This window comes from Drosophila novamexicana, unplaced genomic scaffold, assembly GCF_003285875.2.
Source record: "Drosophila novamexicana strain 15010-1031.04,08,12 unplaced genomic scaffold, DnovRS2.1 tig00001429-arrow-arrow-pilon, whole genome shotgun sequence".
In the NCBI taxonomy this organism is placed as follows: domain Eukaryota; kingdom Metazoa; phylum Arthropoda; class Insecta; order Diptera; family Drosophilidae; genus Drosophila; species Drosophila novamexicana.
The window spans coordinates 887532-907029 of NW_020824857.1; the positions used below are offsets into that span (position 1 = coordinate 887532).

Consider the following 19498-nt stretch of genomic DNA (forward strand, 5'->3'; position numbering starts at 1 on the left):
TATCTAGATAACCAAAAAAGGTTTTTAATCAAAACCCTGGTTTTCGACCGATTGCTCTTATGGCAGTTATATGATATAGTGGTCCGATGTTGATAGGATTTTGTATTTAGGTAAGAAGCATGGTTAAACTAATAAATGCCGAGTTTGGTCAATAAATCGTTAATAACGAAAATTTTATCCATACAATAATGATAAATTTCGACCGGCCGTTTCTATGGCAGCTATATGGTATAGTGGCCCGATCGTAATAGGATTTTGCCTATATATGAGGAGTATAGTAAAACTAATAAATGCCGCTTAGAAACAGACAGACGGACATGGCTATATCGACTCGGCTGTTGATGCTGATCAAGAATATATATATGTAGAATTTGGTCAAGATATCTTAAAAAATAATATGTTTTTTCATACAACAACTTAATTTTAGACCGATCGTTCCTATGGCAGCTATATGGTATAGTGGTCCGATCTTAATATGATTTTGCCTATATATGAGGAGAAAAGTAAAACTTATAAATGCCGAGTTTGGACAAGATATCTTGGAAAAAAAAAAATTTTTATACAACAGGAACCGATCGTTTCAAAGACAGCTATATGATATAGTGGTCCGATCTTAATAGGATATATATTAAACCTAATAAATGCCGAGTTTGGTCAAGTTATCTTGAAAAACAAAATGTTTTTCATACAACAACTTAATTTTCGACCGATCGTTCCTATGGCAGCTATTTGATATAGTGTTCCATCCAGCTGGTTTTGTGCTGCGTGCAACAGAAAGAGGGAGTTCTGATAAGTTTCATTAAGATAGCTTTAAAACTGAGGGACTAGTTCGCATAGTAACAAACAGACGGATAGACGGACAGACGGTCATGGCTATATCGACTCGGTTGTTGATGCTGATCAAGAATATATATACTTGATGGGGTCAGAGATATCTCCTTCTATGCGTTACACATTTTACGACACAATTATAATACCCTCCGCAAGGGTATAAAAAACCAACAAAACAAAAAATGTTACTATAATTAAGGTCATTAAATAACAAAACATTTTTAATGTTAAGTTATTCCTCTAAAAGGGGAGGTGTAGTGTGTATATGCCTTAAAAGAACTTTGTTGCATACAATAACAATTATACATTAAACAAGCCCAGAGCCAGTTAATGTTTTGGCTCCGGATCGTATTACGCAGCGCGGTTCATTAGCCTTCTAGCTGACCGTTTATGTTTACGCTGCATATCCCACGCTCCGTCAGAGCGCATTTCTTGAGCAATATATATGTGCTCAAGAACACACGCATATGCAAGCTGCACACTCTTCCTCTCTTTGTAGCTGTTAACCAATAACAGCATAAGGACACATGTATCTATAGGCTAAGTATAAGCCCTTAATTATTGAATAAAATTATTCTCATGAAATAACCTAACCAGCACAGACTTGCTAAAACATTTTATATATAATACTGTAATAGTAAATATATTACAATAGATTCTTTTCCTTTGGGCTTATATTTCTTGTGCTGCAATTTTTCCAGCGCGTAGACGGGTGACCTAAAAATGCGTAGATGAGACACTGATGGTTTGCGGCCACTCCAAGCTTCATAAGGAGGAGCGCCTTGCAGTTCCTTGGAGGGGGACCTATTCCGCTTATAAGCAGCAGTTGCAACAGCTTCAGCCTATAGGCATTTTTGAACTTTGCATGGACCATCATAGGGCGACAGCTTTTTAGCAACGCATTGAGTTTACCTTTGGCATATTTTAAGTCAATACCGTGGACACGTTCAATATTTAATAGCTCATTTAAGCTGCGAAAGTTTAGGTGCCCATTACGATTGTGCCAAACTATTGCTTTTCCTTGCATTAAAAACAATGTAAGTTGATTCACATCATCAAGGGAAAACAAATTTCCGATTAAATCAGCCATTAGTAGCACTGAACCGTTCTTGCATTTAACCGCTTGATTTTGAAATCTACTGAATGTCCGAATTTCAACGCTTTCCTGACGGGAGATAAGTTTATATTTAGAGTCGGGACATAGAAAACATCATCCAACAGAGTTTCACAATTATGCGTTTTTATTTTGACGACTCCTTTGACTGCCGATTCTATGTCAATCTCCCGCTAAAACACATCCGCAGTGGCACCATTGTCTGGACAGTGTCTGGTGTCTGGACACCAAATACCTTTTCTTGCATGTTCTTTTTGCATTGCTGTGTATGCGGCGTACGAGCATTTCTGTTGTTGCCCCTCGTTTTGATTTTCGCATTGCTTTTGCTTCTCTCTTATCTTTTCATGCCGCCGATTTATGGCCACGTTTACCGCAATTGAAACATAAATCAATGCTCAGTTCAGTTAACTTGTCAATAACCTCAAACCAATTAATATGTTGCTACACATTTTCGTTTGGCCTAAACATTCTGTTTCCTTTAAGAATTCGCACTTGTCTTTGCGAGTTTAAAATTTGCGCGTATTCAATTAACAAAAACTGTATTAATTGAATACAATAATGTCATTAAATAAACGCGGTTGCTGGCACATTTTTAAGTCCAAATGATACTCGAGTATACTCGTAACGTCCGTATTTGGTGGAAAATAAATTTGTTTTAATAACAAAAACTTAAAGTGTACATATGCGATAGTTTTCAGATTGGACTTTCATTAAATAAAATTCAGGCGAGTTAATTTTAAAGTTATTAAGTTGCGTGTGGGCAACATTGGGCAATTGAGTTTATATACATATTTGTGTTTAGATATGAGACCGCAAGAGAAAGTTTTGTCAAGACGACATTCAGAGAACCTTAGACTTTGATTGGGATTTATAGGATTTGGCCTATATATAAGATGTATAGTAAAGCTAATAAATGCCGAGTTTGGTCAATATATTTAGAAAAAAAAAATGTTTTTTCATAAAACTTAATTTTCGACCGATCGTTCCTATGGCAGCTATATGATATAGTGTTCCGATCTTAATAGGATTTTGCATATATATGAGGAGTAAAGTAAAACTAATAAATGCCGAGTTTGCGCAAGATATCTTGATAAACAAAATGTTTTTTCATGCAAAAACTTGATTTTCGACCGATCGTTCCTATGGCAGCTAAATGATATAGTGGTCCGATCTAAATAGGATTTTGCATATATATGAGGAGTATAGTAAAACTAATAAATGCCGAGTTTGGTCAAGATATCTTGAAAAAGAAAATGTTTTTTTATACAACTTATTTATCGACCCATCGTTCCTACGGCAGCTATATGATAAAGTGTTCCGATCTCAATAGGATTTTGCATATATATGAGGAGTAAAGTAAAACTAATAAATGCCGAGCTTGCGCAAGATATCTTAATAAACAAAATGTTTTTTCATGCAACAACTTAATTTTCGATCGATCGTTCCTATGGCAGCTAAATGATATAGTGGTCCGATCTAAATAGGATTTTGCATATACATGGGGAGTATATTAAAACTAATAAATGCCGAGTTTGGTCAAGATATCTTGAAAAATAAAATGTTTTTTCATACAACAACTTAATTTGCGACCTATCGTTCCTATGGCAGCTATATGATACAGTGGTCCGATCTGAAAAGGATTATATGAGGAACATATTAAAATTTATAAATGCTGAGTTTGGTCAAGATATCTTGATACACAAAATTTTTTTTTCATACAACTTAATCTTCGACAGATCGTTCCTATGGCAGCTATATGATATAGTGGTCCGATCTTTATAGGACTTTGCCTATATATGAGGAGTAAAGTAAGGCTAATAAATGCCGAGTTTGGTCAAGATATCTTGATAAACAAAATGTTTTTTCATACAAAAACTTAATTTTCGACCGGTCGTTCCGATGGCAGCTATATGATATAGTGGTCCGATCTTAATAGGATTTTGCATATGTATGAGGAGCATAGTAAAACTAATAAATGACGAGTTTGGTCAAGATATCTTGATAACCAAAAAAGGTTTTTAATCAAAACCCTGGTTTTCGACCGATTGCTCTTATGGCAGTTATATGATAGAGTGGTCCGATGTTGATGGGATTTTGTATTTAGGTAAGGAGCATTGTTAAACTAATAAATGCCGAGTTTGGTGAATAAATCGTTAATAACGAAAAATTTATCCATACAATAATGATAAATTTCGACCGGCCGTTTCTATGGCAGCTATATGGTATAGTGGCCCGATCGTAATAGGATTTTGCCTATATATGAGGAGTATAGTAAAACTAATAAATGCCGCTTAGAAACAGACAGACGGATATGGCTATATCGACTCGGCTGTTGATGCTGATCAAGAATATATATATGTAGAATTTGGTCCAGAGTCGGGACATAGAAAACATCATCCAACAGAGTTTCACAATTATGCGTTTTTATTTTCACGACTCCTTTGACTGCCGATTCTATGTCAATCTCCTGCTAAAACACATATCCGCAGTGGCACCATTGTCTGGACAGTGTCTGGTGTCTGGACATCAAATACCTTTTCTTGCATGTTCTTTTTGCATTGCTGTGTATGCGGCGTACGAGCATTTCTGTTGTTGCCCCTCGTTTTGATTTTCGCATTGCTTTTGCTTCTCTCTTATCTTTTCATGCCGCCGATTTATGGCCACGTTTACCGCAATTGAAACATAAGTCAATGCTCAGTTCAGTTAACTTGTCAATAACCTCAAACCAATTAATATGTTGCTACACATTTTCGTTTGGCCTAAACATTCTGTTTCCTTTAAGAATTCGCACTTGTCTAATGCGAGTTTAAAATTTGCGCGTATTCAATTAACAAAAACTGTATTAATTGAATACAATAATGTCATTAAATAAACGCGGTTGCTGGCACATTTTTAAGTCCAAATGATACTCGAGTATACTCGTAACGTCCGTATTTGGTGGAAAATAAATTTTTTTTAATAACAAAAACTAAAAGTGTACATATGCGATAGTTTTCAGATTGGACTTTCATTAAATAAAATTCAGGCGAGTTAATTTTAAAGTTATAAAGTTGCGTGTGGGCAACATTGGGCAATTGAGTTTATATACATATTTGTGTTTAGATATGAGACCGAAGATTTTTCTGCTGTGCTGAGGATGAATTTCGAAGGAATCGTGGAAAGAGGAGAAACTATAGAGATCAGCTTTCTTGACAATTTAATTGCGGATGAACGTGAACAAGAACTTTGCAGTGTTGCTGATACTTGCTTTGAAAAAGTCCAGTTCAACTTATATCTTCAAGCGTTGGAGCCCACAAGAAAAAGCTTACATTGATGTTGCAAGGCCTGCGATTGTTGATTGGTACAGTAGGGGAATGGGAGGATTTTACAGATATGCTCATGGAGCTCTACAAGGTCAATCACCGCTCAAGAAAATGGTACATGTGTATCTTTTGTTGGTGCTTAGGAACATCTAATAGGAAAGATTAACAATTTCTATATCCGAAGCAGAAACATATTCTTCTACTAAGATTTCAACTGGAAGTTTCTGGTGCACTTTTGCAATCTACTGCCTCTGCCTCAATCCCAAAAACAACCAAAAAGAAAGAAGGACTATCTTCGGCACGCTGAAGATATAACAGCCTTGCAGACCCAACCTTTTCATAATGCTTATAGTGCTTTGCTCGTATCTAAGAAGTACTGGGAAAATAGTAAATGCCGAGTTTGGTCAAGATATCTTGATAACCAAAAAAGTTTATAATCAAAAACCTGGGTTTCGACCGATTGCTCTTACGGCAGTTATATGATATAGTGGTCCGATGTTGATAGGATTTTACCTTTATATGATGAATATAGTAAAACTAATAAATGCCGAGTTTGGTCAAGATATCTTGAAAAACAAAATTGTTTTTTATACAACAACTTAATATTCGACCGATCGTTCCTATGGCAGCTATGTAATATCGTGGTCCGATATTAATAGGATTTTGCATATATATGAGGAGTATAGTAAAACTAATAAATGCCGAGTTTGGTCAAGATATCTTGATACACAAAATGTTTTTTCATACAAAAACTTAATTTTCGACCGATCGTTACTATGGCAGCTGTATGATATAGTGGTCCGATCCAGCTGGTTTTGACATATGTGCTGCGTGCAACAGAAAGAGGCAGTTCTGCAAAATTTCATTAAGATAGCTTTAAAACTGAGAGACTAGTTCGCATAGAAACAGACAGACGGTCATGGCTATATCGACTCGGCTGTTGATGCTGATCAAGAATATATATACCTTATGGGGTCGGAGATGTCTCCTTCTAAGCGTTACGCATTTCACGACAAAATTATGATACCCTCTGCAAGGGTATAACGATTAAAGACAGGTGCTAGTTTGCTGTTGAATTTCTTTTTGGCATCGCTCCGGTCAAAATTCCTCGCGTATACATTATTTCCGATCCTCAGTTCTTTAACACGACTTCGTAAGTTATATTTCCGAGCATTTGCATCATGGGTTTCGGCTATCTTCGTTTTCGCTGCTCTACGCGCTAGCTGCATCAAATCAGGCCGATTTAAGACGGTATCGTCGGTTACCAGATTTAGCTTACGCAAAAGAGCGTAGTCGCCATTATTTTCCATAAGACTTATATTAGTATTCCTAGTCGAGATTCCTTTCCGTAGACTATTTTATCTACCCCGCGTTTCGCTTCTGCTGCGGACGTTTCTACTGGAAGCTTGCGTTAGCATGATTGTCTTGATGGATTTCGTGAAGCTGTGGCTCCAGCTGAATCTCTAGCTTCACCCAATTTTGCGGCGAGATTGTTATTGGACAGTGTCAATTGTTGTGCCGGGCAAGCTTGCTTGCAAACTGGACAACAATTTGTACTTTGCAGTGCCTCTGAAATGCAGCGATGGTGAAATTCGTGCTTGCAAGGTGGCACTGCCGTGAGACCATTAATGGAAATAATTTCATAACAAACTTCGCAAAACGATTCTTGCTCCTGAAGAGCGGTAACTAAGTCTTCACTACTACGGTGAACTGCCATATATTCTTATAACTGTTTTTTAACAAATTTCGAATTTCTACTATTAACTTGGGTTCGTCGCTTTTCCAAAATAAGAGACAATAATATGCAAAACAATAATCGAAACTCCTTACTGCCGTCGGAATGACTTATAAACTTTGGCTATTTATTGATCTGCCTTGAGCCTTGCCAGATGCATTGGTCAAGCTCCCCAAAGGCTTCTCTAGGTGCCTGCAACTCCAAATGCGAAATAGCAAGGTTCATCAACAGACTTGGGTTATGAATTACAAAGCTCTTACGAAATTGCAGAAATGTGAAACAGTCTCTATCTGGTTGACCAATCCGTGTATCAAAACGAATTGAAATCGCAATTCAAAGATTTAGATTTCCCGATCCCCCTGATGTCAAGTCGAGAAATTTTAAAGGATTTAAGAATACAAAAGGGTCAATTAAACTTGTATGTATAAGAAGAATAATTTCCATGAGGCTGATGTTTCTAATGTTAACGCACTTTTTCTGTTTACTTTCTAAGCTTCCCCTTTGGGTGCAAATTTTTCGGCATGTTAACAAAAATCAGATCGGTCCGCCACGTTGGGCGCCAATTATGAAGCGTGTGCGTACTGAGAAGACTTTATCTCGCTTACTTGTGCATAGTGGAATCAGAATTCGTGCACTTCTAGCCTTCTTCTTTAGACTTAGCTCGTCGGATGGGGTCTGGGTTCTTTAGTCATCCTACTATGCTACACACTAGCACACTGATAAGTGTACTTTAACAAAAAAGGGGGGTCAAAACTACGAGTCCAGCAATGTCGTGGCTGCGAATGGTAACGGGTACAATGTCAGTCGTCGACGGGTCGATTTGGTTGTAGGGTACCAAAGATGTTAGTTGCCGGTCTGTACCCACCCTACCTTGGTGGCACGGAGAAAGTCACGACCTTCCCTTATTCGAACCTTTTGTCGGTTAATTGATTGTTTTGCACATATTTAGTTTCCTAAGGTACTGGCGAAGAAACAATTTTCATATTATTTATTGCCTATTTGCTTCATATAGGACGTGTTTGAAACCAAGATATAAAGATAATAAAAGAAGACTTATGTTAAGAGCAATAACGCTCGGTCGACACTGTGTCGTGATTACAAAAGATTCTATATGCATTTCCTATGTCGGGTAGTGCTGAAGGCTTGCCGATTTACAATTATTTTTCAATATTTCAAACTCATGCTGGCTTATGTGGCCATGACATACACACAAAATTGAACAAATAAATCCATCGATGCGTACTTTGGACCCATCGTTAGCATGATGGTAATATCTGTGCAGCAATTCGAATTATTTTATCTATTTACAAAAAATTTGGGATATACCGTACACTCATCGCCTAATTGTCATGGCACTTAGTTTTCCGTTTAGTTTGTTACTTTAAATGGTCGATTTAAAAAAAAATTAAGAAATACGATAGATCTTAACTATATTGATTTGGCTAAAGAAATAAATTTTCTAAAGCAGCATTTTTTCTATACTTTCATAATTTAAGCAAAACGAAAGAGGTTTTTAAATATTTAGCATGAGCATTTAGATCGAAGCGTGTACGCAAAAATTCCAACCAATCGCCTAGCACGTATATTCGATCTCGATCTGCGGACACTTAAGCAGTCCCATTCCTTGTTGGAGACACTCCGTTGATCGAAAAGGGGCGGCAAAGTAGAAGTAGATCAGCAAAGCTTGGTAAATGGCTAAACACGCAGTCGCGGATGTAGAGTCTGCCGCTATGTGCCGGTGGCGCCGCGGTGTTAATCTGAAGTGATCCTTAAGAAATCCACTCCCGTAGAGCTGTGGCTACGACCGACCAGCCGCGCTGAATTTATATTTGTATATATATATATGAATACACGAACGCGAAGTTGCGCAATGGCTGGCCGGTAGCTAAGTAAGATTTAACCCACTGAAAAAAAGGGGTTAATTCGGAATTACGCGCTTGATTATTTAAAAGCGAATATCACCTGGTGGCGGAAAACTGCTGAACTCGGAATCTATGAGCACTGGGGACTTTTGAAAAGAGTTGGGCTCGATATGCCCTTAAAATCCGAAGCGGTCTACAGCCACTGCACCTTTAATTACTATGATTTATGCGCGCTAAAATATGCGTCTTGCTTGTTCCGCTGTCGAATTAAAAAGAACGCACCGTGGTAATCGGACCTTCTACAGTTCTTTAATTTCAGCAAAAACTCAAACACAAACATTATTATTCACCACATCTAAATTATAACGGTGATGTGGCCTGATCTATCGAGCATTCCTTCATTCTCACGAAAGTGCGAGTGAAGAAACGCACCGACGCTGAGATAGCGAAATCATGTAGCGTCGTGCGAAAGCAAATAGCGACTACAATGGGATGCATGCATAATATTTCGGTGACTTTTTTTGACTATGAACGGGTGCTGGTATAATGGGATGAGATGATGAATTTTTGTGCCAGTTGGTCCCTACACAACCGATGGAAAGAGGAAGGGATCTCACGAAGGTTGGACCCAGCGCTTAAAGAGTCCAAAAGGCGGTGGGTAGACTTTCAGCGTCAGGTGTACGCTGGTCATGGAGGTGGCACGGAAAGGTGGCAGAGGGGTGCGATCATGGAGCTCTTTCTGGGGTTGGAGTGGTGCCCAGAGGAGACGAGACGCAAAGCGAGCCCAGTATCGAAGAGGCAGATTGGCCAGCGGATCTGGATCCGGAACTTTGGGAGTCCCTGGTGTCAAAACTGGCACTCTTCGAGGGGCTGCAGGGAGTCTCGCATATCGCGGAGCACAGGATACGGCTAAAGGACGACAAGCATTTAAAATAGCGATATTACCCGAAGGTAGATGTAGATGAGCTGGTCCGGGCAGGTGCCATCGAGCCGTCGCGTAGTAGGCACAGCGCCCCAATCGTCTTAGTCAAAAAGAAGACTGGCGAATGGCGCATGTGCATCGACTACCGGCAACTCAACGCTTATTCCATCCCAGATGCTTATCGTGTTCCCAGGATTAATCACATTCTTGAGCGGTTGAGTCACAACCGGTTCATCTCCACTCTGGATTTAAAGCACGGGTACTGGCAGATACCGATGGCAGCCGATAGTCGGGAATGTACGGCCTTCACGGTCCCCGGAAGAGGTCTTTTCCAATGGCGGGTGATGCCATTCGGCTTACCTTCGGCGTGTGCGACCTTCCAATGGGCCTTAGACACGGTCAGAGGGCCGGAAATGTAGCCTCATGCGTTCCCCTACCTAGACGACATCGTGCCAATAGGGGTAACGTAAGAGAAACATGTAGAGAACTTGAGGGAGGCGTTCCGCCGGTTAAGGGCGGCTAATTTCAGGCTGAATAGGAAGAATCGCAGTTTCTTCCGGGAGACGTTGGTCTACCTAGGACATGTCATTTGTGGGGAAGGAATACGTACCGATCCAGAGAAGGTGTAGGCGATACGTGACTTGAGGGCCCCGACAAATTGTAAGGAGTTGCGGCAGTGTCTCGGGATGGCGTCATGGTACAGGCGCTTCCTTCCGAACTTCGCAACTCAGGTACTGCCACTAGCAGCAACTAGAAATGGGCATGGGATCAAGAACAGGAAAGACAGCTTGACGACTGCCCCTGTGTTGGCTTGTCCAGACTTTTCCGCCAGATTCGTCCTACAGACTGACGCGAGCGAGTACGGCCTCGGCGCAGTGCTGACGCAGACGATAGTAGATCAGGAGCAGGCTATAGCGTACGCGAGTAGAAAGTTGCTGAAGGCAAGAAGGGTAACGTTTCGACGTGGCTCAACTAGTTCAAGAGCCCTTCAGGCAGGATCGCGTGATGGGCACTGGAGCTACAACAGTTCCCATTCGACGTCCACTACCGTCGAGGGAAGCTCAACGTCGTGGCCGACACACTATCAAGACATCCTCTAGAGACCTGTCAACAAGCAGTGGTAGCCGAGTCAACATGCATTTGGGCCACCGGACGGACTATGATGGCTACATTCCCTGGAAGCAATGTGTGGCCAGTGGTCAACGGCAGAGGGTATTGGCGGAATGCCATGATGCTCCCACGGCCGGTCATCAAGGCATGAGGAAAACAGTGTCGAGGTTAGCTCAAAGGTACTATTGGCCGGGTATGTTCCGTGACGCCGCCAAGTACGTGAAGTGTTGCGCAACCTGCAAAAAGTTCAAGAGCGAGCAACTCAACCCGGCTGGACGCATGCTGACGAGGATCAGGATTCGTGGGACGAGCGCTTTCCGGATATATCGCTAGCGGTCATCATAAGCGTGGCGGACTGGACAGGATTCAGTCTCGCTTTCCTGATGCAGGGAAGGGACCCACGGTTTCCCGCCGCAGTGTACGATCAGCTAACTCCGAGCGACTCTTCCACTTGATCAAGCTGCCGTACAAATCCGTACAGGCACAAGTATCGGGATTAAATCAAGTTGTTGCAGCCCAGCCTCGCAAACTCTGCCATTTTAATATTGGCTCTCCTTCCTTCACAGTTTCAAAGACCGCATCCACCGCTCGAATATCCGTCTCTCGAGAAGAGCAATTAGACATTATTCTCACAACATTTTGGGACGTGGAGGACACACCAGTCAAGCTGGTAAACAGCTCCGACTCTTTCTGTGAGAGTAATTTAATCCGAGCAACAACAGAACCTAACCACATAGACTTAGGTCATTTAAGATCTATCGCACTAGCTCAATTTCTAAAGAAGGACAATCGTTTAAAAAGAAACCCTCCTTTGAAAGAGCAGTACGACTCCGTGATTCGGGAGTACTTCGACTTAGGTCATATGACACAAGTCTCTCCAAACAGCAACCCCAATAATTTTTACCTGCCGCATCATGCTGTTTTTAAGCCCGACAGCACCACAACAAAGGTTCGCGTTGTGTTTAACGCCTCCAGCCCGTCTTCCAATGGCAAAAGCCTGAATGATATCCTACACTCGGGGAAGTACTGGTCACTCCAATCCGATCTCGGAGTATACAGACCGCTAACTTCAATTCTTGCTATAACTTTCCTTCCATGTTTAAAGAAACATATATTATATAAGCAAGGCCACTTTTCGTACTTCGTCATTACAAATGACTTCATATACATTGGGCTCAGAAGCGTTTTCAAGAGTTTGCATAGGCAAATCTACTTGATCTTTTCCTGCGCAGGAGTTTTTCTGTTTACTTTGGTGCCTGGTAGTGACTTTCACTACTTTTCGTACCTCGTCATTGGTTATGAATTGCCTAGGCAATTCTATTTCTTTCTCTCCTGCGCAGGATTCTTGTCTACTTGCTTGTCTTGTAGTGAGTTTAACTTGTAAATCTTTTAGTTCTTTGATGGTTATTCTTGATAACGCATCAGCTACATAGTTATCTTTACCCTTTAGAAACTCTACTGTGAAATCGTATTCTTCTAATTCGAGTCGCATACGTGTTAATTTGGAACTTGGATTGACCATTGAAAATAAATATGTAAGTAGTCTATGATCTGTTTTGACAGTGAAATGTCTCCATAAATATATGGTCTGAAATTTGTTATTGCCCAATGAATTGCTGCTTATTCTTGTTCTGTTGTACTTTTATTATTTTCTCCCTTAGTAAATGAACGTGATGCATAAGCAATTGGGAGTTACAGTCCATTAAATGTTCTTTGGCTTCTTTCTAGTGTTCCAACAGTTTGATGATGATGTGCAGTCTTTATTTTTAAATATTTGCACAAATCATTTATAATTGAATTTGTATATTCCATTCCCATGTCCGAAATGAACGTCTTCATTGGACCATTGAGAATAAATGATTAATATATTGCTGTTGCAACAGTTGCAGCGCTTTTATTTGCGACAGATATAGCAACTAAATATTTAGTCAAGTCACATATGAGCGTGACTGCATATTCGTTGCCTTAATTTTGGTAGTGGACCAATTGTATCCACTATCACTATGTCAAAAGCCTTCACAAATATGTGAGTGGTCTGTGATCTGTTTTGACAGTGAAATGTCTACCATAAATATGTGGTCTGAAATGTGTTTTTGCGGATAGGTTAAAAGAAATCTTTTATATCGTCCACAGCAATCTCCAGCGCGCATCGCAGGTCCATGGCAGACATTACAGCCTGCGGAGACGAGAGTGGCGGCCTTCGTTGGACTCGTAGTCCTATTAAGGCAACACCAAATAGGTAACGAATAAGTTAACAAATAAGTCGAATTTACAGATGGAACCCGAGACCATCACAATCTCATCAGACGAGGACGCCAGCAGCGGAGATACCTTTGCCTGGGCTTGGTGCTGAAGGCCGTCCGCGTGACCTTCGTCGGGGTCGCGAATACTACGGGAGAGGACGGGAAGAGGAAACCCCTCGCCAGTTCCGACACACCTTCCCGCGGCGGATCAACGTCATGGAGAGACTGGACGGGATGGTCATGCTGATGGCTGTCGAGGTCACGACCATGTTCGTGGAGGCGACGTTCACACGCAATTGGCCACCGTATGCGGAGGAGCCCCCGTGCTCCCCGCTTGCATTCCCCTCGCCTAGGTCTTCCGGAACGACAATATCGATAGCAACCGGCAAGGTGGACGATCCTGAGGACGAGGAGGAGCTCCCATCGCTCGAAACGGGCAGGCAGGGGCCGTCAGCGCAAAAATCCAAGGTGATAGACGTAGAGAAGGAGGGAATTTCCCCGTCGGCGCCAGAGACAAAGTCGGCCCGATGGAGGCAGCAAGCGACGTCCCAGTGGCCCGTACGGAAACGGACCAGATCAACCGCAGCTCGGATCCCACACCGGAGGGGAACCCGACGGCGCCGAAACCCATGCCGGCTTTTGAGCCGTTAACAGAGGAGGAGGGAGACGAACCGGCATTCCGCCACCCCTTCACCACCTACCGTCTAGAGGTAGACCACGAGAGCAATTTCCCCCGGATAACCCCGCGCTACTTGCCAAAGGTTCCCGAGGAAGTTAGTGCACCCCATTCTGAGCTCCACACAGGGGAAGACCCTGGCGGAAAACGCCGACGAAACCATCACCACCGACAGACGGTCACCCAGAGTAGGCGCCGTCGAAGCAGGAGCCAATGCCAGCCTAGTCCTGAGGGAACGTCGACACCGACCCAGAAGAAGCTTCGCTCGGAGACCGAGAAGCCCGGAGGCCCGCAGCTGCGTGTGCCGCGTTCGCTCCGCAGCTGCGCGTGGAGGACCCTAGCTAGCGCCAATCTCAGTCTGCCAAATGGTCGCGGAAGAGCGGCGATTCGACGTCAAGGACGCGACCACCGCTCGTGCCCATGGCCTGTGCCAAATCGCAATTTCCCACCTCTCAGCAGAATTGGAGAATGCGTGGTTTGGCCACGAGGACGCGATGCCCGCACTCGTGCCCATAACACGCGCCGAATCGCCCGACACTACTTCTCGGAGAGAATTAGAGGAATCGTGGTTCGTCCAAGAAAGCGAGACGCCGTTCGTAATGGCATTCCTTGCCACTCGCGAGAAGGCATGGGTGAAGCGCGTTCCGAGGACGCGGACGCGATGGCAACGCCCCCATCCCCCAAGTCAGGTGCTACGACCGAGGTTCCTTCCCCAAGTGATCCGAAGACCCTCATCGAGGCCACTGAGGTCAGCCACCCCACAGTTTTGAATCCACTGTAAGGAGCCATCGTTTTATGGCCAAGATCACGGCAAGGAGCCGTTGAGCTCATAGTTCATATCGTGCGCATTAAGCGCATAGTTAAGGGCAAGGAGCCCAGTTCAGGTTTGGATTTAACAGCCAGCCGCCGCTACAACCGTGACAAATCGCTACCGCTACAAATCGGAGAGCGAAAGCTCCGAAGCGAGGCTGCGAAAGCTCGCGGCGAAGTTGAGCGGTCGAGGCAAGCGCACGGCTCTCTAGCGAGCAAGGCGGCATTTTTTGTAGACGTGTCAAGAAAAGGAGCGCGAGCTATAACAGTGAGGTGTACAGCAGAACGCTAATGCTCCAAGGCATTGCTGCAGGGCCTTAGATTAGGAGACCCAGGAGGATATAAGTTACTAAAACTAGTAATAAAGTGGATATAATCAAAGCAATGAAGAGAAATGTTGATCTTTGTATAATTGTACTAAACATCGGAACTAACCGAGATTCACCCTAACCTATGGGGCTCGTGTAGATGGTGCGAGGCCAAGGCCCGGCAGTGCAGGAGGTGCGAGGCTGTAGCCCGCTAGTGTAGTTGGTGCGTGGCCAAGGCCCGATAGTGTAGTTGGTGCGACGCCAAGGCCCGCTAGTGTAGTTAGTGCGAGGTAAAGGCCCGCTAGAATATGTAGTACGGGGCTGCGACCCAGTAGAGTAGGTGTTGTGAACATAGAGAAAAAGGCATGTTTTGGTCGGTACTTTCATTTCCAATCTTAATAGAATTTGGATATATATGAGAAGCATAGGAACGATCGGTCGAAAATTAAGTTTTTTTATGACAAAACATTTTGTTTTTCAAGATATCTTGACCAAACGCGGCATTAATTAGTTTTACTATGCTCCTCATATATACGGACCACTATATCATATAGCTGTCATAGAAATGAACCGTCGAAATTAAGTTTTTGTATGAAAAAACATTTTGTTTTTCAAGACATCTTGACTAACTCGGCAATTATTGGTTTTACTATGCTCCTCATATATATGCAAAATCCTATTAAGATCGGATCACTATATCATATAGCTGCCATAGGAGCAATCGGTCGAAAATAAATAGCCCTTCTTTCTCGTTTTATATTTTTATTTATTTATTTTTTTTTGTTGCTTTGGGGTTTTTTTTTCCTCTGCGTGAGAGCAGAGCTGACCTGCTTTGAACACACTTGCTTTCTTATACACACAAAAAAGTGAAAAAATGTCAATACTTATTTCCTGCTAGAGGGTTTAACTCCTATAGCAATGCAGACAATAATTTTAGAAATGTTTTCCTGTTCAATTAAGTCGGTTGTTTTGTTTGTTTTTTATTTTGCACTAGGTTTGCGATCGGTATCCGGATAGGCTTGATGAGACCGCCGTGAGCCGTCCAATTGGCACAGCAGATGCGTTTCAAGCAATGGCACTTTGGTGGCCAGAGTATTAGCCCATAACCCAGAAGAATGTTGGTTGGCTGTCTTAGTGGTCCTATGGAGCACTAGCAACGATTCGGATGAGGACGATCGAGATAAAATAAAATTATATAATTTTTCATGGTCTGGAAAAATATTACTATGTGGCGCATACCTACAGCTCTTTCCCCTCTTCTCAGCTTTATTAGATGCTGCTAAAAATAAAGCAAAGGGTTTTGGTTGTCCGTCTCACGTGAGCGTCTTGGTTCCCCGGGGATTGCGACAACGCAAGCATTTCTGGCCCCTTTCGTGCCCTATTGTTCAAGCAAATGTATGGCCTAATTTTACGAAGTTTCTATGATTGTTTTGTATTTCATAAAAACAATCTTCTTCCTTGGGGGGTTATATTGGCAAAAAAAGGCCTTCTGATACTATCCGCAGGTTTTTATAGTCTTCCAAAGAAAAAGCTCATTACCCGGATGACAAGTGGAGACAACGAAGTTGGGGTGATCATATAAAGCTCCCATGTGGAGATATATGAGCGGTGCAAGCTTACAAAAGCTCGACTTTCGTTAAGCACTTTAGCTAAAGCTTGAGTTGGTGCATTACGAAAGCAAGCTTTTGGGTGTTACAACACAGGCTACAATTTTGTCTTAAGCGATGTGGTGGAGATGTGATTATTATTTTTTTTTTTTTTTTTGAACGCGAATCCCGATGCAACGTACTACATCCCACCTCCCGCCCAACCGACCGAGGGGCGCAGTCGTATAACGTACGACACGAAATGCAAAGTAAATATGAAGAAAAAAAAAATATTAAAAAAAAAGTCGTTACAAACAACGAGTACGTGTACAAATACAATTACAAATAAAAATAGGACTATCTACTTGCTAAATAGTTTAGAATAGAAGACTTTATACGAGGAAGAGAAGCTTCCGAGCAGAATACTCTGTAATGCTTGTTATAGTCATCACAGAGAACCCTGAACGGTTCATGCAAGGCATAATTAGTTGAGCAAAATTGAACCGATAAAGGTACAAAATTACGTGTTAGTCTAGTAGGGATAGAGAAATTTAATTGGCTAATCAACACAGAAGAGTCGATTTCACCAGTAATTTATTTATGAATAAATATTACACCCAGCATGGTTCTACGATTAATTAAAGAAGGAAGGTTAATCATCAGAAGTCTACTGGAGTATGACGGTAGCCGCACACGAGGATCCCAATTTAAACCACTAAGGGCAAACAACAAGAATTGTTTCTGAACGGATTCAATTCTGTCCTGATGGGTAGCATATTGTGGTGACCAGATACATGAGGCAAACTCAAGAATAGGGCGTACCAAAGATATATAAAGTATTCTTGTCGTGTACGGATCGTCAAACTCCTTTGACCATCGCTTGATGAAACCCATAACTATTCTGGCTTTATTGACCACGGTATTAACATGAGAGTCGAATTAAAGTTTATGATCAAGGATGACACCTAGATCATTAACTTCATTAGAAGTACTATTAACACGCTCAAGCGGTATGCTATCAAGGATGTAAGAAACAAATTAAGGAGGGCTTCTATAGAAGGTCATTACCTTACATTTAGAGCAGTTTAAGTTTAACAGGTTGGCTAGACACCAAGCCTGAAACGCATCAATGTCCGCTTGTAAGAGATAACATGATGCAATATCCTTATATGCAAGGCATAATTTTACATCATCAGCATACATTAAAACTCGGGAGTGAGACAGTATCGAGGGAAGGTCATTGATGAAAAGAGTAAAGAGTAGCGGGCCAAGATGACTACCTTGAGGAACACCGGAAGTCACCAGAATACGTTTAGAGAATGAATTTCTGAAAAGAACCTTTTGGGTTCTGTCACGCAAATACTCTGATATCCAGTTCAAAAGATTGACTGGGAAGCCGAGAAGGCTTATTTTATGAAGCAACAAGGAATGGTTGACAGAATCGAAAGCCTTACTGAAATCAGTATAGATGACGTCAGTCTGCTTTTTTTCCTTAAACCCATCAATTACAAACGAAGTAAACTCAAGAAGGTTAGTGGTTGTAGATCTGCGCTTCACGAACCCATGTTGGGAAGGTGAAATAATAGAACTACATAAATGCTGCAGTTGAGATGTTATAATTCTCTCAAAAGCTTTAGGTATAGCGGATAATTTGGAAATACCTCTATAGTTTTCAACATCGGATTTACTCCCTTTCTTATGGAGAGGGATAATGTATGATTCCTTCCAGATGGTCGGAAAAGATGAAGTGTTTACGGACAATTCAAAAAGTTTTAAAACAGGTTTACATAATGCTGCAGGCGCAGTATCTAAGCACGCAGCAGGAAAACCATCAGGGTCCGGCGAGTAAACCGGCTTGATAGTATTAAGGTCGCTAAGAAGCGAACTTTCGGTAATAATGAGATTAAAGATGCAGTTTGACCTCTGTAACTGATAAGGATAAGGCTGATTTTTATTATACCTAATGGAGGAGTAGGTAGTTTGAAAAAAGTTTGCGAACAGATCGGCTATGCCTGGATCAGTGTTCGCGCTCTCATCTGCAAACTTAACCGAAGAAGGCAAAGTAGATGTCTTTCGTTTAGAATTGACAAAGTTACAAAATTGCTTAGGATTATGTGAAAATTGAAGGCGACAACGCCGAAGGTAATTCTTATAGCAGATGGAATTTTGGGTGGAAAAATTTGATCGGGCAACTGCATAGCGGGAGAAATCAGAGTGATTTCCCGATTTCTTAAACTTATTATAACACCTCGACTTCACGTTTTTTAACCTCATCAGTTCCTTTGAGAACCAGGGAGGCCTATCAGGCCTCGCTGCGTAATCAAGAGGAACGCAGACATCAAAAATCGAGTACAAGGTGTCATAAAAAAGTTTCAAGGCAACATCAATGTCTGCACAATTGTACAGTTGGGACCCGTCGACTTGCAGAATAAGATCATTAAGCTTATGAAAATCAGCCTTTCTGAAAAAACGCATACGTTCAGCTAATTCCGATTCCTTGATAGGGACTCGGGCTGGTAAATCAATGACCATTTCCAGAGCTGGATGAAAAAGGTCTTCAGGAAGTGTAAGCGGATTGATCCTGTGCACAACACTGTTGAACGAATCCAACACGAAAATTAGATCAAGAGATCTGTTTCTTGAATTGCGCACACGATTAACCTGCCGTAAGGACATTTCATGTAGACCATCAATAAATTCGTTTGACGATGACGGCAACAGAAAGTTTGAGTCTGATGGCGATGACCACTCGACAACAGGAAGATTAAAGTCCCCAAGAACTACTAAAAGGTCTCTATCAGAAAGTAGGGAGGAGATAGATTTAATAGCATTAAGATGGGTTTGATAGGTAGACAATTCAGATAAAGGAGGTAAATATGAACATGTAATAAAGATAGAAAAAGTACCAAATACAACTCGTACAGCCACCAACTCAATCTCTGAGATGGGAAGATCAATGCGTTCCGACGAAAGAGCAGACTCGACAGCTATAAGTACTC

At 41.9% G+C, this 19498-nt stretch overlaps 1 protein-coding gene across 1 annotated transcript in view; it reads left to right on the forward strand.

Annotated features, from left to right (window-relative positions):
• Window positions 1–19498, forward strand: part of LOC115767635 (dynein beta chain, ciliary-like) — a 600196-nt gene that overhangs the window by 511146 nt on the left and 69552 nt on the right. The window contains exon 13 of the mRNA XM_030711924.1: window positions 15908–16005. Within this exon, the coding sequence (XP_030567784.1) occupies window positions 15908–16005 (98 nt within the window). The remainder of the gene's footprint in view (window positions 1–15907; window positions 16006–19498) is intronic.